The sequence below is a fragment of the Amblyomma mixtum genome, chromosome 3 (assembly GCF_055824585.1).
Source record: "Amblyomma mixtum isolate Tamu chromosome 3, ASM5582458v1, whole genome shotgun sequence".
Classification (NCBI taxonomy): domain Eukaryota; kingdom Metazoa; phylum Arthropoda; class Arachnida; order Ixodida; family Ixodidae; genus Amblyomma; species Amblyomma mixtum.
The window spans coordinates 405,471,974-405,497,182 of record NC_143014.1 but is presented as its reverse complement, the minus strand read 5'-3'; the positions used below and the strand labels follow the sequence as shown (position 1 = coordinate 405,497,182).

Here is a 25,209-nt window from a genome sequence, read left to right as displayed (position 1 = left end):
CTTCCTTTTTATCAGATCCGAATTAGTATGTTGCCATCTACATTGCCTGGGCGAATGGTCTTCACAGGAAGGACCGAGGGTATCTGCTAATCAAGTGTCACATATTCGTTACATTTCGTGTACAGCTGACCATTAAGATGGTGATTACACGTCCGACATACGCACAATATCTTCGCATATAAGTTTGTCGAGGGGTTCGGTGGCTGGCTTTTTGCCCTGAGATGAAATATATAGTGACGGGCTTACCTCGCTGAAATATAATAGCTGGGCAAACTGGCGTTTTCACGTATAGTCACAGTCGTGCAGTAGTAGTGTCGCCTCACGCTTCCGGCTAATATCGCAGAGTATGCACCCGCTCTTTTGATTACCTGCGCAATTGTACACAGCCCGCAAAGTGCTGCGGTACAAAGCGTCCGCCCACGAGAAACTAAGCCTGAAAGCCGTTCATACCGCACGACGTTCATTCACTGGCTGCCACCTTGGTGGCAATGACTGCTGATGTCAGTGGTGCGCGGCAGTCACGTACCGTTCTTGACATCAGAAACCGGACACCTTAGTGGGAGTAGTAACTTTGGTATGAACAGATTGTGAGGGAGAGGCCAGAAGGCTCGGGAGGCTGTTTGTGCAATCTATCTGCATAAGCTGTGTTGTTTGCAGAAAAGCTAGACTTAAAAATGTCTCGATCAAGTGGGCTCTGTTACGGCTATAAAAGACTTCTTAAAGGGGATCTAATAAAGTTGCGGTATGCCACAGATGTTAAATCACACCGCTCCACAAATATTGTCCAGCAAGAACTTTATAATGCGCTACATAGAAGTTGAGTTATCTTTAGTGAAATTGTTATTTTCAGTGTCTTCACGCTTTTCCCTCTCCTCTTGTCACTTTTTGCACGCTGGAAGGTTGCCGCTCTTCTGCCGGCTCGCCAACTTTCGAGCCCAACGAAGGGCCAATCACCGTCTTCATCGAAAAGCTGGGGAAAATGTGAGTCTGCGAGCACTTAGGTAGTCCAGAAATTGCATGGTGTTGCATACTGTGAAGTGTAGAAATGGAGACCTGTGATCTATAAATTACTGATGCCTATCTGTAGGCTCTCCTAGTAGCCTGCAAAGATGTGGCTCTTTTAACTTTTCCTGGTTTGTGAGAGGCCTGGCTCTGGCCTGACCGTGCCAGGCGATGTGTAAAGTTGCGTGTTTAGTTTTGAGCTTGAAATGTGTTAAGTTGTGGTTCCTAGCTTTTAAGCAGAGCGTTTGGCAGAAGCAAAGTAGGCCTTGTTCTGAAACTGGAAATTTTGTCATCTTGGCCTGTTTAAAGAAAGATTTATTAAAGGCTCTGGCAGTGACGCCTATTTTCTCTTTAAAGGTGCACAGTTCCACACGACAGTGTTCAAGCATTGCCCCTGCCAATGTATAAAGGTAAGGATTCTGTTGTTAGGCATTGTTTGCACTTGTGGAAAATTTGGAGCGCTAAGCATGTGAAATTTGGTTGTCGCACGTGATTGTGGGTTCTCTGCTGCATTCAGAAGTGTATTATTTGGCTCAGGTTTTTATGGCAACACACTGTAGGGATTAAGCGTGTTGTGCTCTCCCCTGAATGTGTTCTAGAACTCCTTTAAATTAGATTCACGGTGTTAATAGTATCAGATCATGCAAAAATTTTTTGTATATTTCTACGAACTTGTGTGAAATGCTTTTAGGTTGGCTTTTGGCAGTCACTTTGAAGTCATTTGCAAATACGTACCTGGATTACCTTAACTTTAAAGCTCAATGTTCAAAACACTGATTCTGCCTACTCGTATTCTTGTAACTTTTTTGCAGTTTGTTGTAATATTTTGAAAGCTGTGATTTCCAAGCTGTAGAATGTTACTGCGAGTTCAGGATGGCACTGGTCCGTTTCTCGACTATTCTCAATAACGACGCCGCTGCCATTTGCCCACCGGCTTGAGCCTGAGGCAACCGGCCTTCATTGCGATGGCTGACGCTGCGTAAAGTGTTCGTGCTTCCAATGCATCAAAGTGTCCATTGGGCCTGTGCCCAAATTGAACAAATCTAAGAAAGACAGGGGCACAGGTAGAAGACTGGACTGTGCACGGTTGCCACATGCGGAGTCTTTGTCAGCATGGAAAGCACGGCTTCTTTTTAATTAAAAGAGGCACTATTCCAGATTTTGGCGAAAGTCATTCCACTTTATTATCTGTACATAGTCTGCACAAAACACTATCACACACAGCAGCATCACTAATTCGCTTACAGGTTTCTTCTCCTTCAAGAGAATTCGTACCGGGCTCTCTATGACTTGCTTTGGCATAAAACTACTTTCAGTCAACTATTCTCTCTGCATTCTATCTTCATTGTTTCTGTGTTAATCGAGCTTTAACTCAGCACAGTGTCAGGACCAGGAAGAGTAACCTGCCGGGACGTGGTAGAGCGGAAGATGTGCTTCTTACACAGGGAGCTCCTAGCGGGGATGACGTAGACTTCGGACATCGGTCAGAGAACGAAGATCAGAAATGCTTCTTACATCATCCTGATGTATGTGTAGTGAAAGTGTCAAATGGTGGTTTTCGCGATGAGAGGGTGTAATTATATTTTTAAAATTCTTACATCTATTATTCGAGAACGTGAAGCTCGTTTGAATAATAGGTCTCGCATACACTGAATTACCCAGTCTGCAAGCATAAGTAATTCACAGTCCTAAATTGACACCCTACTTTGGCTTCATTATTAGATACTTTCGATGTGTGTGTGTTGCAGGGTAGATCTCCAGCCATGAGATATATGTGCTGCTTCAAGAGGATTCTTCGTTGTGTGTGCTAATTTTTGCAGAGCTCGTGTAGAATACCTGCATCGCATCCAGACGAAGGTCAGGCACGTGGGTACACCCAGGGTGCACAAGGCCTTTCAGAGTGAGTCGACGGAAGTTGTCTTGGATGCATAGAAAGAAAGAAGGGAGTTAACGCACTGGGTGTCGAGCCAGGATTTCTGAGTGTAAGGTGTGTGTTCACGCGGTGCAGTTTCAGTCCAGCTTCGGATGCAAAGCAACATTCTTTTGCAGTTCGTATGTCAAATCGGTGCAGAGATTTTAGAACCAAGCAAACAAAAACTAACTACTATAAGAATTTTTCTATATTATTACCTCAATGCCTTTCTTTGTTCTGTTTTTTTTTGTCGCGTCGAAATGGGAAAAAATTTATATATTCTGTTCTCAATATGCTTGCTTGTCTCACTTTATTTCACAGAGCACGAGAAAAAGTTCATGATAGACTATGTCTGGCTTCCCTCTCCGTTTTTGAGTACTGAAAAATTAGATAAGATTTTTTTATTTTTTGGTTCCTGCAGTGTTTCGTGTAATTAGAGAGCTCGAAAACACTTGGGTTAGTATAACAGGTGCGCGAGGTAACCTGCTGCTTTAAATAAAGATGTGCATTAGGCGCTGGAACAATACCATCGTGCAGCACTCGCAGGGCGGGGTCATTTTGTTTCTTCATGCAATGTTTATGTCGTTCCACATGGGCGGGTATCGGTGATGTAGTGCATCCCGAGTTTTCCTGTCGCATCTATTTCTGTGCAGTTGTAAAGAGTCTTAAAGAGTGAATAACTGACATTTGAGTGGAATGCTAATTTGTCGTACAATTTGCAGCTAAAACGTCATCTGCCACCTAGGCCCATTCCAAATTTCAGTAAAACGGCGTGTTGAGCGAGGTGGTACATACTGCTGGGAAACAGCGCAGGAACAGGGACAAGAAAAAAGAAGATGAAGAAGTAGGCATCTTTCCTCTTCTAGAGGCCCGTGTGTTGTGCGATGTCAGTGCACGTTAAAGAACCCCAGGTGGTCGAAATTTCCGAAGCCCTTCACTACGGCGTCCCTCATAGCCTGAGTTGCTTCAGGACGTTAAACCCTAATAAACAAACATAAACAAACAACTTCTTTTCTCTTGTCCCTGTTCCTGCGCTCTTTCCCAGCAGCCCATTCCAAATGTTCTATTAATTTCTCTCTGAACAGCCTGGTTTTTGAACTGGCGAGGAAGGGCACCCAAATTCACTGGAGTTCACACCCGCTCGCAATTCTGCGGTTAAAGATGATTCTGAAGCAAAACTGGGAATTCCGTTTACCTCTGCTGATTTTTTAACACCTGGCAGACAAAGCAAATAAGGTACATTGTATGTTTAATTGAATGCGGCCATGTTTTGCTTTGCGCTTTCCTTACTTAAGGTGACGTGCGTGATTTTATGAGATCTAGGTAGCTATTTCAATGATGTTTCTTTCTTTTTTGTTGAAGAGACTTGGAAAAGATGCATGCTGCAGATTGGGCCACGTATGTCGATATGTTAGCTAGCGATAAGGATGCATGTCACACTCTGTGCTCGAAAGACCCCAGAAGCGAAGGCAAAAGTCCACTGAGTGGTTTACCCAACTAGTCCGACTGTGCACAGGAAAGAATGGACGTTTTTGAATGCACATCTCCTAATTATCATTTTAGATGCAGTTCACGCATTCGGTGATGACAGCATGGCCCCAGTTTCCGCCCTGTGATATTTCCGGCAGCTTGCTAAAGCGTTTGGCATACAACCGTGGCGTTACATCATGACATGGTTGCGTGACAAGGACAGTCACCGAAGGCACTTAGGGAGGTGCAGAGCAGATGAAAGAGGCTCCAGAAGCAAACTGGCAAGCAAAAAAGTGGAGATGTGACATAGCAGAGGAATTGGCTAGCATAAAGAAGGTTTACTTTGTTTTTCTGGTAAAATATTGAAGTAAATAGGTTTGTTGTGTTTCACATTAAACATTTCAAAATCTCATTTCTTGATGCATTGGATCCAGTATTATAAAAAGAAAGGGTACCAGGTTTTTATTCTTTCCCAGATTCATCTACAGAGAGCTCCAAAGCTACTCAACTAGAATGGTGCATGTCTATATTGTAGGTCCTATTTATGCACAGAAGTGGCTCCATGTAGGCACCTCAACTTATTTAAGTGACCTTTGAAAGATGGAACCTCTTTGTGGAGAACACCATGTTGAAAGCAGAATTCTATCGGCAAGGTTTTTCTTATTTTGAACCATGGTACTGAAACAGTGATTCACCACATGTTTTTCCGTTAACTGGTAAATTAACATTTTTTTCGTGTCATATTAAAATCACAAGCATGCCTAACCATAATAAGTGATAAATTACATATTGCCTTATCGTTTGAAATGGAGACAATCAGTTAAGAGGATTACATGAAGAGAAATATTTTCACCCTGAAAAATAAATCACTGCTCGAATGCAGTAGACCTGAAGAGGGCATTATTCACAATGGTAATTTTTCCAGTCGAACAGTTGGGTCCAAATAGGTTTTAAATGTGCAAAGCCATGGTTTGCAATGGTATGCAATATGAGAATGAAAGAGAGAGAAGCAAATGATTTTAATACAGGAAGATAAAAATGCCTTTAGCTTTGAGACCATAGCCTGCTAGTGCCAGCTCAGGGCTTAAGTTATCACCGTGTGGCTTGGAGTCAAATTATCTGTCTAGTGTAACCCGAAAACATTTAATGGTGTACTTAATTTTGGGTAGGTGCGTCCGGAGCTCAATATACGTGAGTAAAAGTTTTTTTTGGCTGCATAAATGCCCTGTTACAGCATCCTTTAATAAATATTCAAGGTAAGCACTACTTTCGTGCATAATATGATAATCTTTTGACATATCGAAATGGATTGCAGCTAGATGTGGCCCTCCATTTTCACTACATTTTTTAATGACAGAACTTTGGTGTGGGGTGAACTAATATTCGTAATTTCAAGTGCGTATGCAGTACGTGTGTAGCATGGTTGAAAATCATTTGTATGAATTTATATTTGAGAACTTCCATCTTTTCATATTCCATATATATATTTCTTTCTCCATGTTTCCATCTAGAGTGCTGTCGTCGCGTGGGTGTCTTGTTGGTCATCTTCCTGTCGACAACACAGGAAGTACGCCAGGTGAGGTCACAAGCTCATTTCCAGAGAAGCACCAGAAATGCCCATTCAATTTATTTCATCATGAAACTGCACAGGAAACACCAGCAAACAACTGTTGGGTCAATAGCGAAAGCATGCATTGGCACATACAGTATGCATGCATAAGTGCAGCAGCTTACAAAACAGGATTGAACAATAGTGTAATCAGTTGGAATGACAGAAAACACACGTCAATGCAGGAATGATATAATTTTATTACAAAGCATTGGCTCCATGTAGGCATCTCAAGTTATTTAACTGACCTTTGAAAGATGGAACCTCTTTATGGAGGACACCACGTTGAAAGCAGGCTTCTATTGGCCAAGTTTTCCTTATTTTGAACCATGATACTGAAACAGTGATTGGCCATACGTGTTTTCGTTAACTGGTGAATTAACGACGGCTAACCATAATGAGTGATTATTACATATTGCCTTATCGTTTGAAATGGAGACAATGAGTTAAAAGGATTTTGTGAAGAGAAGTATTTTCATCCTTAAAACTAAATCACTGCTCGAATGCAATAGACCTGAAGAGGGCATTGTTCACACCGCTAATTTTTCGAGTGAAACAGTTGTGTCCAAATAGGTTTTAAATGTGCAAGGCCATGGTTTGCAATGGTATGCGATATGAGAATGGAAGAGAGAGAAGCAAATGATTTTAATACAGGAAGATGAAAATGCTTTCAGCTTTGAAGCCATAGCCTGCTAGTGCCAGCTTAGGGCTTAAGCTATGAAACCCATGGAATGGGAGCTTGGACGGTCAGTCGAGGACATCTCCATTGAGACTGAGACCGCTATCTCCACACTCTCTAAGGGTGGGAGGAAGCATAAGGGTGAAAAGAGGTGACATTGGCGAAGATGCGTTCAATGAAGGCGGAGGTTTTAGGACTCTAACCATGCTTGCAGACATCATTTCATACAGTTTTTAGTGGTGGCCCCAATGATTATACATCGGGATTGGAAGGTATTTAGACGTGAGATATACAAGTATCTAAGCATACGCACAAATCGTGGGGTAACTGACTGTGAAGCCGGCCAGAAAAATTAATGAAAATATTATGAGAAATGCCCTCTCATGAATGAAAGGGTGCTCCCGGGTACAATACACGGTAATTGATTCGAGCATTCTTAAAACATGGAGTGGTTCTGGGCACGTCGTTGGCAGATGTTAGTAGCTAAGATCCGGCAGACATCCTGTGCTTGTTATTTAGCAGAGGGAAGTGGAAGGTTGCTCCAGGCACCAGTTGCAGTACGAGTAGGGAAAGGAATAAGGGTTGGATAAGAATGGGGGGGGGGAGGGGGGGGATTTTCGGAAGCATGCAAAGTGACCAGGATCACTTGGTGTGGAAAGCATCTGAGCAAGAGTGGGGACAACAGTGAGGTACAATTCATTTCAGGTGTCTAAACCTTGTTGTAGCTTCACTACTTGGGGGAGAAGAATCTAGCCCCTCGCTAAATTTTAAAAAGACAAAAGGTAGGAAACTCGGGGAGAGTGTACTTGGGACAGTTTAGAGCACACATCAGAAATATTCACTGCCACAAAAAAAAAAGGCAGCCAAAATGACGTCGGAACTCCATAAGTTAATCCAAATAAATTTTGAAGTTCCAACACTTTGCAGATAAGCACTTCATTTGGGGCGCAAAAAATTGCCGCTTAAAGTCAGAATGACACCTTTTAAATGTGCTTATGGTTTCGCTTTTTGGCGCTGCAATAAGCACTTTTAGTGGTTTCTATGCAGAAATTACCCCTGGCTGCCCTGATTATGTCCCTTCTGTGATGCCGTATTTTCAGTCTCGTCGGAACCACAAGAAAGGCAGCGTTATTACAGACAGCAGCTCGAGCGCAAAAGGCTGAAATTGCAGTAAGTAAAGTATAAAATAACTAGTTTTTTTGTACATGTCAAGTAACCCCTCCAGTCCACGTGGCTAGTGGAAAAAGCCAAACTTTGTCAAGCCAGAGCGCCAAGGGTAGCTTTCGAAATGCTAAGAACTGATATGGCTATTACTAGCGACCGGGTACAAATCTCTATTTGCAGCTAGGTGCCTAACTCTACAAGTAAAAAGTTAAAAATGCGTTAACCAGCTTACTACTGAAGGCAGTTGACCAGTTTTCTTGGTTTGCCAACACTAGTAATACTATGCCTCAAATGCCATTTTTTTTCTCCAAAAAGCCTTTTTTAATTTTTAATGTGTTCCCTGAAACACCTGGTACATTTCCTGTGTACGGTTACAAGCCAGTGAATAGTGAACGTATGGAAACTTTCCACTTCAATGAAATTGGCATTCTTTTTCATCTTAGTCTTTACTCAGCAACGTATTCAGACATGACTGCTCGACAATTACGGCAACTTATTAGAAATTCTAGCTTATAGGCTGCTGGATCTCTATACAGGCTGCACTGCTGGGAGGATCAGGCAACCAAACTGAAGTTTGGCGGCATGACTAAGGCTCTTCTGCTTTTTAAAAGGAGCGACAGCTACATGGGCTCTCTCTCAGGGGTTCCATGAAGCAGCGCTAGTAGACAACTTGCCTATCTCTGCCATGTTTTCTGCGGACGATTGAAAGGGCACTCAGTGAGCGCATTTATTTCATGTGCTGCTATGCTGGGGTTCGTGCACCTTTTAGTCTGTTACTCGGAAGTTTATCCTTTGAGCTTTTGCATAGCAAGCATGCAGTTTATTTTATTATTTATTTTCAGTACACCCTGCAGCTCCGAAGCTTTATAGCAGGGGAGTGGGTACAACGTTAAAGTGATGAGCAGTTGAATAAAACCACATGAGAGAAAGAGCAAAGGGGGAGTGAGGGTTGACAAAGAAGCAATGTATACAGATAAATTAAACAAATAATATACAACCGAAGAAGCAGCAGTGCATTTGTTCAACTAATATTTGAAAGAACAGTTAAATCACCAATCATTGATTAGCCATAAAAATACATCACGATGAGCACTCGCAGCTCCAATTGGCAGCTTGTTCCGGTGAGAAATAGTTTGTATAGGATACCACATCGGCTGAAGAAGCAGCTATCGCACTAACAATATCCAAGAATAGCAAGGAAACGATTATGTCCGACTCACACGTAGCGGTACTTAGTTATATTAGGGGCCGCGTGGGCATTCCATGTTGGAACATTTTCGAAACGTCCAATCCCCAGAATGTCCAGATGGTCTGGACACTAGGGCACCTCTCAACGACGGCCAATGGGGTGGCCAACACAGCTGCTCGAGCTGCCCTCCTCCAAGCATCTGGCACGCAGCCTCTCTCTGACACCATTAACGATGCCTCACCCTTACTAAGCTACGCTGAAACTAAAGATTACGATAAGATTGTTACAAGGAAATATTTTCTAGCTCACAAAAGCCGTAGCAAATTTGAAGAACACGTCATCCGGCGGCTGCAAACTGTCCAATCCCTACTTTATGAGCTAATGGTATCAAGACATACGCAATTCATTCTGCCCCTTCTGTGGAGCACCTGGCACACTATTTCACACAGTTTGGGAATGTCAAGAAAACCCAGACCTGGGCAACAATCTTGATCCAACATGTCGCTGTCCTCTCGACCAGAATTCATTAGGACTTGGGAAAGTATAGAGCACACTTCAAAAATATTCACTGCCGCGAAAAAAAAAAGGCAGCCAGAATGTCGTCAGAACTCCATAAGTTAATCCAAAGAAAATTTGAATTTCCAACACTTTGCACATAAGCACTTAATTTTTGGTGCAAAAAAATCACCGCTTAAGTCAGAATGGCACCTTTTAAATGTGCGTAAGGTTTCGCTTTTTGGCGCTGCAAAGAGCACTTTTTGTGGTTTCTATGCAGAAATCACCCCTGGCTGCCCTGGTTATGTCCCTTCTGTGACGCCGTATTTTCAAAGTCTCGTCGCGACCAAAAGAACGGCAGCGTTATTACAGCCGGCTCCTCGAGTGGGAAAGGCTGAAAATGCAGTAAGTAAAGTATAAAATGTAGTTTTTTTGTGCATGTCAAGGGATGACACATCGCATCGGCATATACTGAATCCGCTTGTCTCAAGGGTAAGGGAGGACGAATTCAGTGCTCCTTGACCGCTGCTAAAGTGAAGTATTGAGCTCCCACTCACAGACCGACACTCTACGAATAAAGGCTATAACTGGACAAGCAAAATTTGCATGATGGCCTTTTGTGGTTAGTAGCAGGTGCGAAGTCGCGTGGACAACCTCAGCACAAATGGGCTTAATAGTTAGTTTTCAAGTGAGTTAACCAGACATACAGTGTCAGAAAACACATGACACACATGAAACTAACTATTAAACCCATTTGTCCACACGGAAAAAAACTGAAAACTGTTTCCAGCGTTGCATTCCTCACACAATGTAGTACCTACCCACATATTAAAATTAAATTTCTGGTGGCCCATTTTTTTCTATTGTTTGAGCAGACAATGGCATGATATATATTAATATCTCAGGAAATAATTGGCCTAGAAATAAACACATTGCATATTTGAAATCAGCAGAAAAAACTGAATAAGTTTGTGCAGTTTCATTGCATTCGACCTGTAATTAAAAGAAATGTTTCAAGACCCATGTCCCCACTTAATGTGCACTGACATCGCACAGGACATGGCCCTGCAGAATTTCGCCTCTATCGAAATTCGACCGTCGCGGCCGGGATCGAACCCGCATGTTTCATGTCAGCAGCTGAGCACCGTAACCACTGAGCCACTGCGGTGGTTCAAAAGTTGTTTTTAGGGGTAAAGTATGGCTTTTGCGGCCTAGTGTCACCATTGTTGGCGGGCACCGGAAAGCTGATGTATTGTCTTGGGTAGTGTGCTGGGTAACCAATTTGCACGTGTGTTTGAATGCATACGTGCACATGCACGTGTGTTCGAATAGTGTTCTAATTGCTTTTTTATTCTCTTACTGCTTTTTCTCGTCTTTAATACCGTCTAGGTTTTTGTGTTCTTATGTCTTGGCAGCGTGGGACGCTGAAAGCACGGCGGCATGGGGAACGATTGGGAAAAAATTAGTACTTTTTGTAGTTCATTTTGCAGTAATTTCCCATATTTTAAAACTGCGGTCTGCCTTGTTAGAAATATAGTGGGATGCTTAGAGGTACTTTCCCTTATCAGTGCCTATCCTGGCGGTGTATATTGAGTGCAAAACTTTGAGCCTTTGCTTCTGGAGCCTTATCTGTTGTGGTTCCAGTTCATTGTGGTTCTATATGTTGGTTATGCTGACATGTCTGGAATACATACCGCGGCACCATGAGAGGTGGCTCACTCACATTCATGACCACTCACACTCACAACCACTCACACATACTCACACTCATGACCACTCGCACTCACAACCACTCACTCACACTCGCACTCAAGTCCGCTCACACTCACAACCACTCACTCACACATGCACTCATGTCCTCTCACACTCGCAACCACTCACTCACACTTGCACGCTTCTCTACTCATACAACCACTCACTCACACTCATGACCACTCACACTCACTTATACTCATGTCCACTCACACTCACAACCACTCACTCATAGTCATGACCACTCGCTCTCACAATGACTCACTGGTGCTCACAACCATTCAACCACCCTCATGTCCACTCACTCTCACTCTCATTCACGTTCGCTCACTCTCATTCACGTTCAATAACTGTTTGTTTGTTTGCTGACGACGGAGCGGATGAGAGATTTATTGTCGTGGCCGACTGGCCTCGTGGCTCCCCTAGCATAGCCTGAGACGCATAGATGTGGTAGTGAGCCGCCCAGGCTTTGTCGGGCTATTTGGCCGATTTTCACAGTTTTGATGCTCGAGGAAAGTAGCCACTCATCATGCATATTCCATGCACCGAATTCTACACACGTGTGCTCCCGCACTTGCTGCCGAGATCATGAGTGCCTGTATAGCGTCGGCAGCTAAGATGCTTAGACAAGTTTCTGAATAGCATCCATAGGCGTGCGCAGGGTTCTTCATGAGAATGAGCCAGACATCAGTGAGGGTAGATTTGCTGAAATCGGTGCGTGCAAACAGCAGTTAATCCCCTTACTGTACAGAAAACACGAAAAATAAACAAAATCGCATTTCACAAGCCCATTTCGATTTCACTCGCCCAGTGCCAAAGATTAGGTGCCACAAATGCGAACCATGTGCTGCACACATGCAGCACAAGCTTGCACGCAGTGTTGACTTGCCAAGGCAGCCCCAGCCACTCAGATTGCCGGTGACGGAGTTCTGCTTACATGACGATTACAGGAGCCCTTTCATGACCACAAAAAAAAAAAGACGATTTTTTTTTGGACTCCGGGTAAAGCGTGCTGGAGCTTACTTTTCAATTGTTTCCTGTTCTACGAGCACAGTCTAGTGTCGAACGTGCCGGCACCCTTCGACCTGTTTATGAAAAGCTCCTGGCCGCCCGTCCGCCCACCGCCCTCAGTTTTCTGTTCTCTTCTGGTCACATTTTTGGCTGTGGCGCCGGACGTTTTGTTCTTCGGTGCCTTCTCGGTATTGGCAATTTGAACAGCAGCACTCGCTTTCACGATAATTTTAAGCAAAACGAAAACTGTTGCCTTAGCTTGATTCGTATTAACTATCAGTCGCGTCTACTCCTTTTCTTTTGTTGTTTCTTTCTCGAGTGAAACGGTGACAATGCTCAGAGACATTCTATTTTATATCCCTTTCCCGAGTACATAAAAATTAAGTTCGAACTGTACGTCCGACTAATCAAAAAGGGTGCGGCCAATTTGGTTGGCACCTCATATCCACTGCCGAAAATCGCTTCAATATTTCATCACAGTTGAGTTTCCCTCTGTCTTGTAGGATCCCGACTCATGCCCACCAAAGAGAGCGAGGACCCTCTGACCAGCCCAGAACGAGCCGCTGTCGGTGTTTGCCATTCTCAAGGGTCATTCCACCACCCCGAACATCGGGAAGGATCCCGACTCATGGTATGTCCGCACAGATCACGTTGAAGCTCGTGTTAAGGCACTCGCGGCAGAATCGAAAACTCTCGCGAAGTGTTCTTATCGTTTCGGACCTCGACTTTGGCGCTTTGTGTATCGCCGGTAGCATAAGGGTTATCACTGTGTTTGCTAGGCAAGATTGCACCAGAGCACTTTTGGAAAATCATAGCTGTTTGGTAGCTGTTTGAGATGACAGGCACTTTTCCATGCCTGTCTTCGATTTCCGTTTTAGTTTTAAAACATTTTTGCGCTCAGTGAAATGTTCAGGAATATATGCGTATAGTAAAAACAGGAGATAACGTAGTCTGGACGAATAATTACTTGCTGCGTTGCGACTAACCTTCTAAATAAAACAAGCGGCACCCTTCTTCACGGTGTGTTTACAATGATTACATTAGAAGCAACATTTACAAACAATGATTAGGCGCTAAACCTTAAATGAACTCCACTACAACTTTACTAGAGGCCCGTGTACTGTGCGATGTCAGTGCACGTTAAAGAACCCCAGGTGGTCGAAATTTCCGGAGCCCTTCACTGCGGCGTCTCTCATAGCCTGAGTCACTTTGCGACGTTAAACCCCATCAACCAACCACAACTTTACTAAGGGCACATTTCCCGGTTATGCGGTGGTGACTTGGGTGCAATAGCGCGTCACAATGATTGGTCAGCATGCCGTGTCGTCACGCACAATGTCTCTGCAACATGCCAGGGCAACGCGCCGCACTGTGGGTGGGAACCCAGTGGCATTGCGAGTGAGAACACGTTGACGAGACTAAGGCACGTACACTCCGAGAAATGCCAGTAAGGAAAGCCAGTATTGCATTCATCGCAAATAGCTGTTGCTCGAGTTATGCTGTTGTAACCATCCTGTGAGATTTTTTTTTACTATTACTGCTAGCATCCTTTTTATTCCTTTTCAGCCTCCTTGCTTGGGAAAAGACTTGCGTTTCCTGCCGGAAAAGAAAGAACAGCCTGGGGGGCGCACGGCTACGTCAGAACCCCTGGAAGCCCCAACATGGAAGCAGGTCACGTTGTCCGTGTCGCCGTCACTCGTCCAGGTAGGCCTTAGTCCAGTAGTAATTGGTCCATAGACTTAGTTCCCACTATAGTGCTAAACCGCCCCTAAACTGCAATCACTACTTACATTAATGCAGCTGAATCTCGTTAATGCAAACTCGCTTATTTTGAACTGCCGGTTTACGCGAACAAATGCATGGGCTTCATCAAAACATTCGAACTGTGAACAAATTATGGCCCTCTTGGAGTTCGGTAATGTTGCAAAAAACAACTGATAAGCAGCGTGGTGTTGTTTTAGCCGATAGCTGCAGCTTTGCTGGAGGTGAAATGGAAGTTGATACTTGGCGAGTTGATTTCTTTAGCTCGAAAATTTTTAGTAGTTTACGAAACTTTTTAGTAGTTTACCGAAACAGACCTTAGTCGCTTATGAGCCATAAAATGAACTCAACACTAATCTAGCTTGTAATGCGTCTACCGTACCCGTTTGAGGTATTTAATTGGATCCCTCTGCCTCAACTTGGTTAATATTTCAGTGCGATGTCAGTGCACGTTAAACCTCCAGGTGGTCGAAATTTCTAGTCCCTTCACTACGGCACCCCTCACAACCTGAGCTGCTTTGGGACGTTCAGCCCCATAAACCAACAAAGAATCCTTTGGCTAAGAATCTCTTCTCTTCCAACGATTTTCGGGGAGCAGACTGTCACATCAATTGAGAAGGCGCATGTTCGGATCTGGCTTGCTTTCCAATGCCTTGATGTTACACCCGGTTTTACTGTCGCAAGCTTAGTCTGCATTTCTTCCCCACACCAGTCTTCTTAACCATCATAGATTGGCACTCAGACTTATCCACCTTATGACGCGCAGGATTTTAAGTAAGGCTTAGTTCTGTGTATTGCGAAATTTTGCGCGAGGGACCAAGTGACAGCTTCAAGTGGCGAGCATTGGCGGCGCTCCAAGTGTTGCTTGCCTCATTGCCCGGTTCTGCCCTTCCGAGAAATTTCGCTCATCCCCCGGCAGTGCCCAGTGGGTTAGCCACTCGCATCCCCGCAGAGCGAACACACATCCGGTTTGTCACCTCGCGTAGCTGAAATCTGCCCTACAATTTTTGAAAACAATTTGAAAACTTAAGCATGACCTATATGAATCTACATGTGCAATGAGGTTTTGTTTTGAGCTCTAAGCCACTCGTAAATGACATACTTGTAGGCTCTGGCGCGCTATTCGAGCAGTGTACACAGGTGTGTAGACGACTGTACGCCCGGCATTACCGCGACCGTCTCGTGGAACGTGATCAAAGGTGAGGGTGGAAGCTGTACGAGTACCTTCTCGTGCTACTGCTCGCCGCATCTTCAGAGTTTACAGCGTCACCCATAGGAGACAACGCGTAATGGGGCTGATCACAGGCGCAGACGGCGTAACTCTAGGTAACGCCACATCCAGGTGGACAAAGTCCCTGCCCATGCCTCTTGCCTCCGGAGGTGCCATCGTGCCATCCCAAGAAATTCTAGCACCGTGCCCAATACAGTTCTCGCTGACCCGTGGGCGTGAAGTGGCGCTGTCGGTACTAATGCTGCGAAAGATTGCTATTTTGGTTAGAGATTTCAGAATAATTCATAATTAATCAAGCAAGTACCCACACTAAACGCATTGTAAACAAAATTTGGAGCCAAATTTAAACTCAGTGCGAAATTTGAGCCCGAATAAACGAGCTGTTTAGCCAAAAGAAGACTGTTCGGTTTTGTCTTATCGATGCGACACTCACTAGATCAAGAGAGGGCCATCGACGGGCATTGGAGCGCCCGGTAAGTCATAGTCGTTTTTATTTCATTTGGGACCATTCAATGCTAACTCTATCTGCAGATGGAGATCTGCGGAATCTCTGAGTGGATTTTCAATCATAGTGTGGAAATATTTAGTTGGTCTGTAAATGATCACATTACGTTCGAGTTTCGAAGCGATATTGTAGTCGTTTATATTAGCACGACAGAGGCATGAAATTCTCTGACCAGCGTTTCCGCGTGCGTGAAATTGTGTTTATCATATCAGGTTGACAAGAGGCTGGATTCGTGTTAGTTATTTTAAACAGATTCTCATATCAGTCTTTTCCGGCCGCGGCGGCTGAATTTCTTTGGAGGAGAAATTCGAGGCCCGTGTACTGTGCGATGTCAGTGCACGTTAAAGAACCCCAGGTGGTCGAAATTTCCGGAGCCCTCCACTACGGCGTCTCTCATAGCCTTAGTCGCTTTGGGACGTTAAACCCCATAAACCAACCATATCAGTCTTTTAAAAGAGTGAAATAAAGCTCCTAAACGTGACAACTGGCTTGTCTTTCTGCAGGAAGTGGATACCATTTCACTATCATAAAATTACTCTTCTTAGCTCAAGAACATATTAATATGGCAAAACACCAATATCTTGTGCTTGTGGCTGGACACATGAGCGGTGCGCGGTCACAGAGGGACGGCCTTTATTATTTGAAGGTTTAGAGGCTGTATTTGCTGCGTGTAAATACAGCTTATTTAAAGAAGAATTGACTACAGGACAGCATCGAATCGCTGTTTTTCCTCGCCAGCAAATGGTTATATTCGCCTTCTTCATAGATCCTTGCCTGTTGGGGGGCTCGAGATGTAAAGATAGGCAGTCGATGAGCTGTCGACAACAAAGGACGAACTGCAGGTCACCTAAAAGTGAAACTTGCCATCTGTTGCGGTGGCACTGTTTAAGAGTTTCATGTAGCCCGCTTGTAGATAAAAACAAGTTATCATCCTCTGCGGCATTGTAGTCACTGCATTTCTCATGCACCATGCTTCAAGGAGGGCGCCAGAAGTCTAGAGGAACACGATAAATCCTCCCCTCCGCTGCGGTGATAAAGGCATGACAGCAGAGAAAAAATAGGATTAGAGAAAAGTTGGACATAAAAGTGAAATTAATAGCGTAGTTCTTATCTCCAAAATCATGTAGATGATACCTGCAGACCAAATGGCTTGCTTCAAAGCGAATATGAAGCAATAGGACACACATCCTGTGTCACAGGTTGTTAGAACGTAGCGTTTTGCATGAATTGGAACTGCTGCAAACTTTGAAGTGCTCTAGTACAAAAGGCTCTTAACTCTGTGTTTAGAGCGCGGAAGTGTAAGCATCTTATGGTGCGAAAAAATCAACTGAATACAAAACAACCTGTGTATTTGCTGAAAGATGTTGCAGTCAGTTTCGATGACATCGAATGTACTGCGTGACACGCGTTGCTTGTGGCGCGATCCGTTAACGAGGAACATTGACACAAATTACGGTATGCACCACGCAGCTCAAGACGGCGTAAAAATCAGCGCCACTTTCAGCCCGGTGGTTCCGGTGGCTCTGGTGGCAGGCGAGTCCAGCGGGCCCCGCCGATGCCTGGGCAGTCTTGTCGAGAGTTACCCCGAATTTCGCATATCACCTTGATCTGACTTCTTAGAACACGATGCGATACCAGTGTTCTAGATATAGAACTTTTGAATACTCTTCTGTGCACATATCTGTGGGAAGTCCTAGGCGGGTTGAATTTTAGTTTGCCTAGGTGGTATGCAGTTTGAGTGATTCCTCCCGAACATGTAACTCCGTCGGTTGCAGATTTCATCTCTTGGGTTTTTCGTTTCACAGCAGAGCAGAGAGAGAGAGCAAGGATTAGACATATGGCATGCGACCTGACTCTACCTCATAGTTTTTAAAATTTTTATGGCCACACCCGTGGCATGTGGAGGTTCCCAGAATAGGGGTCTAACAGGAGCTGCAGCTTCTGGCCTACCCCACAGCCATAGCCACACAGATCCGAGGCGCATCTGTGACCTACACCACAGCTCACGGCCACCCTGGATCATCTAATTAGGATGTGTTAGTTTGCAACACAAAAACAAACCACTGAACCTTAGCTCTGGTTGGTGCTTGATGGCCTCAATTGCTTATACACTCTAAAACCTAACACAACACAATGAAATTGCGGTGCACTGCTTTCGTGATAAACGTAGTGTGCTTGCTACACCATTCATTGCTTTGCTGAATCTATTGTGTATCGTCCAGTTCTGTTCTCATACATTATTTTTTACGTCTTTCAGGTCAACGGCCGAGACTGAAGCGCATTGAAGCCCCAGGTAGGTATTCTTGCTTTTATGCCTTCGTTCACTTTGCAACTGTGTAGCATCTATATTTGGGACTGTGAACTACTGCAGTATGTGTAACCAAGCCTCAGTGTGGAGCTGGTTTGCAGATTCTTTTTTAGTCAAATCTAAGGGGTCACCAATCAGGAATGAAAACAAACTTTTTTGCACAAGCATTAAGAAACTTACAGTTAGAACAAGATATCTACTGTGTTTACTCGCGTAATGATCACGCTCCTGAATTTTGTTGGCAAAATTAAAATTTTTTATTCCCCACAATGATCGCACCCCGAACTTGCCGCTGCAATTTATGTGCCAAGTCTAGCCGACGATCGTACTTAACAGATGGCATGTGCAGACGTTCTTAAGCGGCGGACGTAGCACGTCCTGACTTACCGCTGATGTGATGAGCACCGGATGCGTAATTCGGAGGACGTGGGTTCGGATCCCACCGGCGGCACGTGGTTGTCTTTTCTTCTGCTTTTCTAATCAATTGGCTTTAAGTGATAACATATTCAGTAATATTCTAAATCGAAAACAACAGCACTAAATAAATAAATTAATTAAAAAAAAACCTGTGTCCCTTGGTTTCTGTGGCAGTTGGCTTCACTCATATTTGTAACGAGCCCCTCATCCCCGTTCCCTTCTTTGCTTACCCCTGCTATACTTTTATAAGTGGCGCAAAGTGTACCGGCGTTCTATGTGGCCACTCTGCTTTCTCATCAGCTAAGGTGTGCGGCATGGCATCGCCAGTCTCCTTTGCACTTCAAGCTCACGGAGAAAGAGCTTGCGAAAGAGTGAGCGTGAAGGCGTGGCTTGCATGAAGCAAATAAGACAGTCTTATTTCCAGTCTTATCTTCGGTGTAAACCCTCTTTCAGTTATGAGAAAAGGACAGGCGCATAGCTAGTTCACTTTGTCGGTGGACGCCTCAAGAGCTCGAAGTCGGCACTGACAAAATGAACTAGCCATGCACCTTTCCTTTTCTCAAAACTGAGAGGTGCAGGCGGGCCCAGGCTTCGGACTGCCATCGGCGAAATCCATGATTTCGGCTAGAAGTGCTATGCGCAAAAGATAAAAATTCTTTACTGCATTGCTCACAATGTACTATCGGGGACAAAAGTGGTATGCTCCAGGCGGCGGGAGCCGGAACAGTGGAAAACTGCGGCATTTTGGCGAGCTAAAGCCCGAAACATTGAAACGAGCCAAGCGACATGCCTGTTGATGATAAACGTCACGCATTGGCTGTCTCGATCCCAGATGCCACCTGTAGATGGTGTTGCAATGCAGTTTTTCGTTGCTACGGCTCCCGCCGCATGGAGTATACCGCTTTTGTCCCCGATAGTACATAGCCTGTGCTCACTATATCATATGCAAGTGGTTGCGTGGAGCCAGTTTGGACATTTAGTACTGTATCGAGTGCGCTGCTCGGCAGCTATACACAGAACTTTGCAGGAGCGCCCCACTCGCATTGCTTCGCGCCATCAGCTTGTACCACCTGATGCGTGTTGTAAGTCGTACTGAGTGCGATAGTACTTCTGCTGCGTAAAGTTAGCCGCTTGAAAAGGGGCGCTTGAACAGGTATCCATTGTTTGCAAAATAGCACCCGATTTTTTGCGTGGGCTCTTGAGACAAGCAGCCTGCATTGCACACGTTGCTCTCATGCAAAACAGCGATGTCCGGGTGACGTGCTTTGCCTTGTATTGCATGCATTCATAGGTGGCACAAAATACATCTGGCCACTCTTTGGCACCTTTGCCATACAAGGAGTCTTGTTGCTGCAGGAGTTGCCTCTTCCTTGGAGCAGAGACTTGCGTTTCCTTGGTCCCTGCCGATCGATTCTCAGAGCTCCATTTGGGATGCAGCTGAGTCCACCAGCCCTAGTGTGGAAGCAGGTGGCTCTCTGACGCCCGGCCGCCATCCGACCGTGAGGGAAGCCATCAAGAAGGAGGCCTGGTAGGCCGGATTATTCTCTTTGGGTGTGATAGAGATCATGTTTTGGGTGCAATCTGCAATCCAGTGAACTGATTGATGTGGGAAACTGAATATATGACTAGCACTTGACGTTTAAACTCATGTTAAGGGGGGAGGCTACCTTCGAACACCAACGTTTTTGTTTCTTGAGATAACTGAATGAAATTTTCGGGGTACACTCATGGCATAGACATATGAATAACTACAAAGTTTCATGGAGCTACATACACTGGTACTCAAGTTACAGGAGTATATCAGAATGGTTCACATAGGTTCCTTATGATATGCCTGGAGAACTTGCAAAATGTGTTAGCACTGTCAAATTCATTATGAAGGTTCCTGAATAGGTACCACAGGGCAAGACAGAGCCCTTTTTTTAATTTCCTTGCTGAAAAGTTTTAGCACAACATTGAATTTAGTGTTACTAATTAGACTCGCATTAGCCTAATTTTGATTGCTTATAATAAATTCCAGACTCAATAACTTGAAAAAGTGGGCCTGTCTTGCCCTCAGAAATTTATTCAAGCACACAATAAAAAAAACCTAGTGGGAATCTGATTAGCGGTTCCAGAGATACTGCTTGCATAAGCAGCCACACCAGGAAAAAAATTCATTTTGAGAAAACGGCCCTTGAAGTTTTGACACAACATTTCTGGGTATAAAATGACCCCGCAGAATAGTTTGCGGTGTCTTTGCAGGCTTTCTTTCTCTGCCGTCTCTGAGTCTTCGCTTGACCTCGCTTCTCAGCCTTTCCCATGCGCAGGGCATCTTTTTCCACGGCTCGATGGATGGCTAGGTGGCCAGGTGTGAGCCCCGCAGACAGAGAAATTTCTTTGGTGGCCCTTTGGTTTCCAGCATTGTACCGCATCACTGCATCATTCAGTGCTGTCTCCACTGCAATCAGGGATGCGTGCTGCTCCTTGGGCATCAGTGACCACAGAACAGAATGAAATGATTCCGATGCATTTTGAGTCTTCGCTCCCAGGCACCGCTGAAGAAGGGAAGGCTCGGAGAGGCGCTGATAAACAGGCAGCATAGCCTCAGCGACATAGCCTGGCAGATTGTACCTGTGCCTTGGTTGTGGTAAGCCATTTGCCTCAGCAGCCTTGTGGCGGCACCATGAGCCAGCGCCCTCTGGGCATAGGTCATGGTGAGGCTCCGCATCGGTGGATGTGATGTGATGGTAGGACGCCATAACTGCACGCTGCATTGCTGCCGCGTCATTCGAGTTGTTTCGCAAAGCCCAGCCATAGTAATCCGTCAGCTTGTCGATAAGAGCCTTTGTCAGCCTTCCTTTCCCTCCCAACGCCTTATCACTCTTTTGCACTAGGTTGCGCAGTGCAGCCCCCATCCTTTTCTGCACATGATTGAGGCATTCTTCTTTGACAACTGGGACCAGGCCATAAACATTCTCCTTCACAAGGGCAGAGTAGGTGGCACTGTCTCCATCGGACACAATCGTTGTACAACGGAGGTTGTGCTTTGTCAGTGAATGGGCGAAAAGGATCAAGGCTGCCTCGACCTCCATCCTTCCAGACTTCGCATCGGTGTTTTTTTGGCAGATGTGCTGCTCACGCCAGCTTGAGTACGCGGAGTCTTCAGGTTTGGGTCCTGTTTGACACCCGAGACACTGGTTTGAGAGGACAACTGCATCCAAGATGAGGCCAGTGTGATACTCTATCACTGCCCCAACTCCAATGTGGGATGTGTGTCCGCGCTTGTGCCAGGTGCCATCATAGACCACAGTAATGTCTCTGGTAAATCCTGGGTCCATTCCCTGGTAAATCTTTTTCACAGCAGCTGCTGATTCTGAATAGAAACTCTCCATGCGTTGAGTCTCTGGGCCCCTGAATGTCTTCTTCAGATGTTCCTGGTATGTCTTGTGATGAAGTCCTCTGTGAGATACATTCATAGCAGCCCAAAAGTCATTTACAGCTGTCAGCCCCTTTCCAATTTGCTTCACAGCCATAATGGCTCGGATGTTCACCTCAAAAGCGTTTCCTGCGTTCTGGCGTGGTGAACTCCAAGAATTAGCAATAATCCCACAATGTGGGCATACCAACTCAAGCTTTGTAGCCAGTCCGAACTGGGTACCTTGTTGAATTGTCAGTCCAGTTGAAAGGCAGCGCTCGCACAAGGTTTTTGAGAGCAGGTGGCCAAACACACACATTTGCACAAGGCAAAAACCTCATCTTCGGTAGTAGCAGTAGCAGTGGCAGGTGCGGCATCGGGCGACATCGCTTGAAATTTTCGTAGCGTCGCGGGCGTGGCACTGAGTTTGTTTTTCACAGCATTACGTTGTGCCTCCGCCGCCTCTATCTCCACCGGCGTCAGAAAGTGCGTTTTCACGTGCACGGTCGACGATGCGTCATTGCTCACGGCGACAGACGCGAGAGAGGGTGCCGCGATCGCCGAGGTTGATGCGGTCGGGACAGCAGGCACACTTGAAACGCCGTCTCCTTGCATTGCTGACTCGGAAGGTACGGCGCTGGAAGTGGCAACGCAGACTTCTTCTAGCAGTGTAACAGAGGCAGCACTGCAGGAAGCGTCTCCGCAATCGCCGGCAACGCGCTTTGCCAACTTCGCCATGCAGACGGCATTCATAGAAAGAAGAAAGAGAGAAAGTGGTGCTGTAGTGGAGGTCTCCGGAATAATTTCGACCACCTGGAGTGGTGGCTCAGTGGTTCCGGCGCTCGGCTGCTGACCCGGCAGACGCGGGTTCGATCCCGGCCGCGGCGGCTGAATTTCGATGAAGGCGAAATTCTAGAGACCCGTGTGCTGTGCGATGTCACTGCACATTAAAGAACCCCAGGTGGTCTAAATTTCCGGAGCCCTTCACTACGGCGTCTCTCATAGCCTCAGTCGCTTTGGGACGTTAAACCCCAATAAACCAAACCAAACCAATGATTATATATCAGAATATCAGAATTGGAAGGTATTTAGACAGGAGATATACAAGTATCTAAGCGTACGCACAAATCATGGGGCAACTGAATGTACCGGCGGCCAGAAAAAGTAATTAAGATATTATGAGAAATGCCCTCTCATGAATGAAAGGGTGCTCCCGGATACAATAAACAGTAACTGATTCGAGAATTTTAAAGTCATGCAGTGGGTCTGGGCCCGTCGTTGGCAGGTGTTAGTAGCTAAGACCTGGCAGACATCCTGTGCTTGTTATTTAGCAGAGGGAAGTGCAAGGCTGCTCCAGGCGCCTGTTGTAGTACGAGTAGTGTAAGGATTAAGGGTTAGATAAGAATCGGGTGGGAGGGGGTGGATTTTCGAAAGCATGCAAAGTGACCAGGATCACTTGGTATGGAAAGCATCTGAACCAGATTGGGGACAACAATGAGGTACAATTCATTTCGGGTGCCTAAACTCTGTTGTAGCTTGACTACTTGGAGGAGAAGAACCTAGCCCCTCGCTAAATTTTAAAAAGAAAAAAGTTAGGAAATGCAGGGAGAGTGGACTTGGTAGAATATAGAGCACACATCAGAAATATTCACTGCCGCGAAAAAAAAAGGCAGTCAGAATGGCGTCGGAACTCCATAAGTTAATCCAAATAAAATTTGAATTGCCAACACTTTGCAATAGCACTTCATTTGGGGCACAAAAAATCGCCGCTTAAAGTCAGAATGGCACCTTTTAAATGTGCTTAAGGTTTCGCTTTTTGGCGTTGCAAAAAGCATTTTTTATGGTTTCTATGCAGACATCACCCCTGGCTTTGCCATACTTTCGAAGTCTGGTCGGGACGACAAAACAAGAAGGACAACGTTATTACAGAGAGCTCCTCGAGCGAGAAAGGCTGAAAAAGCGGTAAGTAAAGTATAAAGTAATGAGTTCTTTGTGCATGTCAAGGTATGACACATCGCATCAGCATGTACTGAATCCGCTTGTCTCAAGGGTAAGGGAGGACAAATTCAGTGCTCCTGGACCGCTGGTAAAGTGGTGTATTGAGCTCCCACTCACCAACCGACTCTCTACGAATGAAGGCTATAACTGGACACGCTAAATTTGCATGATGGCCTTTTGTGGTTAGTAGTAGGTGCGAAGTCGTGTGGACAACCTCAGCACATGATACTTATATACATAATATCTCCATGCAGGGCACTGACGTCGCACAGCACACGTGCCTTTAGAATTTCGCCTCCATCGAAATTCAGCCGCCGCGGCCGGGATCGAACCCGCGTCCTGCGGGTCAGCAGCCGAGCGCCGCAACCACTGAGCCACTGCGGCGGGGCACATATGAATATTATTGACATAACTGTCATCTTATCAATCGCCATTTATTTTTCAGCAACAAATTGCACAAAAATTGTTGCGCCGCTGCGGTGGCTCAGTGGTTATGGTGCTCGGCTGCTGACCCGCAAGACGCGGGTTCGATGCCGGCCGTGACGGTTGAATTTCTTTGGAGGAGAAATTCTAGAGGCCCGTGTACTGTGCGATGTCAGTGCACGTTAAAGAACCCCAGGTGGTCGAAATTCCCGGAGCCCTCCACTACTGCGTCTCTCATAGCCTTAGTCGCTTTGGGATGTTAAGCCGCATAAACCAAACCAAAAATTGTTGCACAAATAGTGTAAATAAAAATTTTTTTGATATACAGAAGTCCCGCCCCCCCCAGAACCAATCACTGGGACCATCACTGCATGCTCTTCATAGCAGAGTGAAAGCTGCATGCCTGTTTTAACCTCAGTTTCTCAGAAATTACAGGGCTTTCCAAATGGTGTTCACATTTATCGCGTTCAGCTTGCTTATCCCTTTGCTTTAACAGCAGCAATTACATGAGAACTGCGCAAAAAACTGAATGAAAAGAGAAAAAACGATTTTTTTTGCATTGAAATACACAACAGACACCCGACTTCTAGGACAAGCTGTTCAGCTTGCAATGGCTTCACTCACGCTGGCCTCTGAAAGTGGGAATGCAGCATTCAGCCACCTAATGGAGATTGCCTGCTCCAGGGTCAGAATTTTTTTTCTTGAGCGTGGCCATCATTTTTGCTGTGCAGAGCGTGGGCGGCAGCGTGCAGCCAGCCTGCCACCCACCTCTGGGATGGAGTGGCGTGCCTCGGCAAGCGACGGTGCCTCCACCCACCCGCTGCTGCTGCCGCCGGCAGACTGTGCGAGGCCCAAGCTCTCTGTCAAATACACGGCCTAGTCCATT

General features: G+C 45.5%; 3 protein-coding genes across 6 annotated transcripts in view; 2 read left to right on the top strand and 1 right to left on the bottom strand.

Annotated features, from left to right (window-relative positions):
- Positions 1–5,765, top strand: part of LOC149357476 (uncharacterized) — a 30,615-nt gene extending 24,850 nt beyond the window's left edge. For all 3 annotated transcript variants that reach the window (XM_089584738.1, XM_089584739.1, XM_089584740.1), the window contains 2 exons: positions 900–981; positions 1,360–5,765. In XM_089584738.1, the coding sequence (XP_089440864.1) occupies positions 900–981; positions 1,360–1,475 (198 nt within the window). In that variant the 3' untranslated portion in view covers positions 1,476–5,765. The remainder of the gene's footprint in view (positions 1–899; positions 982–1,359) is intronic.
- Positions 5,766–5,866: 101 nt separating this feature from the next.
- LOC149357474 (uncharacterized) lies at positions 5,867–25,086 on the top strand. Of its 2 annotated transcripts, none has more exons than XM_089584719.1 (8): positions 5,867–5,960; positions 7,773–7,842; positions 12,787–12,914; positions 13,850–13,987; positions 18,038–18,073; positions 19,862–20,033; positions 23,758–23,864; positions 25,055–25,086. In XM_089584719.1, coding segments are annotated over exons 1-7 (624 nt in total). In that variant the 5' UTR covers positions 5,867–5,881; the 3' UTR covers positions 23,759–23,864; positions 25,055–25,086. The 2 variants fall into 2 exon arrangements, with proteins under 2 accessions (XP_089440845.1, XP_089440846.1); XM_089584720.1 differs by lacking the exon at positions 5,867–5,960 and adding an exon at positions 9,801–9,925.
- LOC149357475 (uncharacterized) lies at positions 20,662–22,035 on the bottom strand. Its single transcript, XM_089575392.1, has one exon. It carries the CDS (start codon positions 22,018–22,020, stop codon positions 20,662–20,664), a length of 1,359 nt encoding a protein of 452 aa, XP_089431518.1. The 5' UTR covers positions 22,021–22,035.
- Positions 25,087–25,209: the final 123 nt, after the last annotated feature.

Coding starts and splice junctions, on each gene's coding strand:
- LOC149357474 (XM_089584719.1), top strand. CDS start 5,882: ATGTTTCCATCTAGAGTGCTGTCGTCGCGTGGGTGTCTTGTTGGTCAT. Junction 12,915..13,849: donor GGGAAGGATCCCGACTCATG/GTATGTCCGCAC, acceptor ATTCCTTTTCAG/CCTCCTTGCTTGGGAAAAGA. Junction 18,074..19,861: donor GAAGCGCATTGAAGCCCCAG/GTAGGTATTCTT, acceptor TTGTTGCTGCAG/GAGTTGCCTCTTCCTTGGAG.
- LOC149357475 (XM_089575392.1), bottom strand. CDS start 22,020: ATGGCTGTGAAGCAAATTGGAAAGGGGCTGACAGCTGTAAATGACTTT.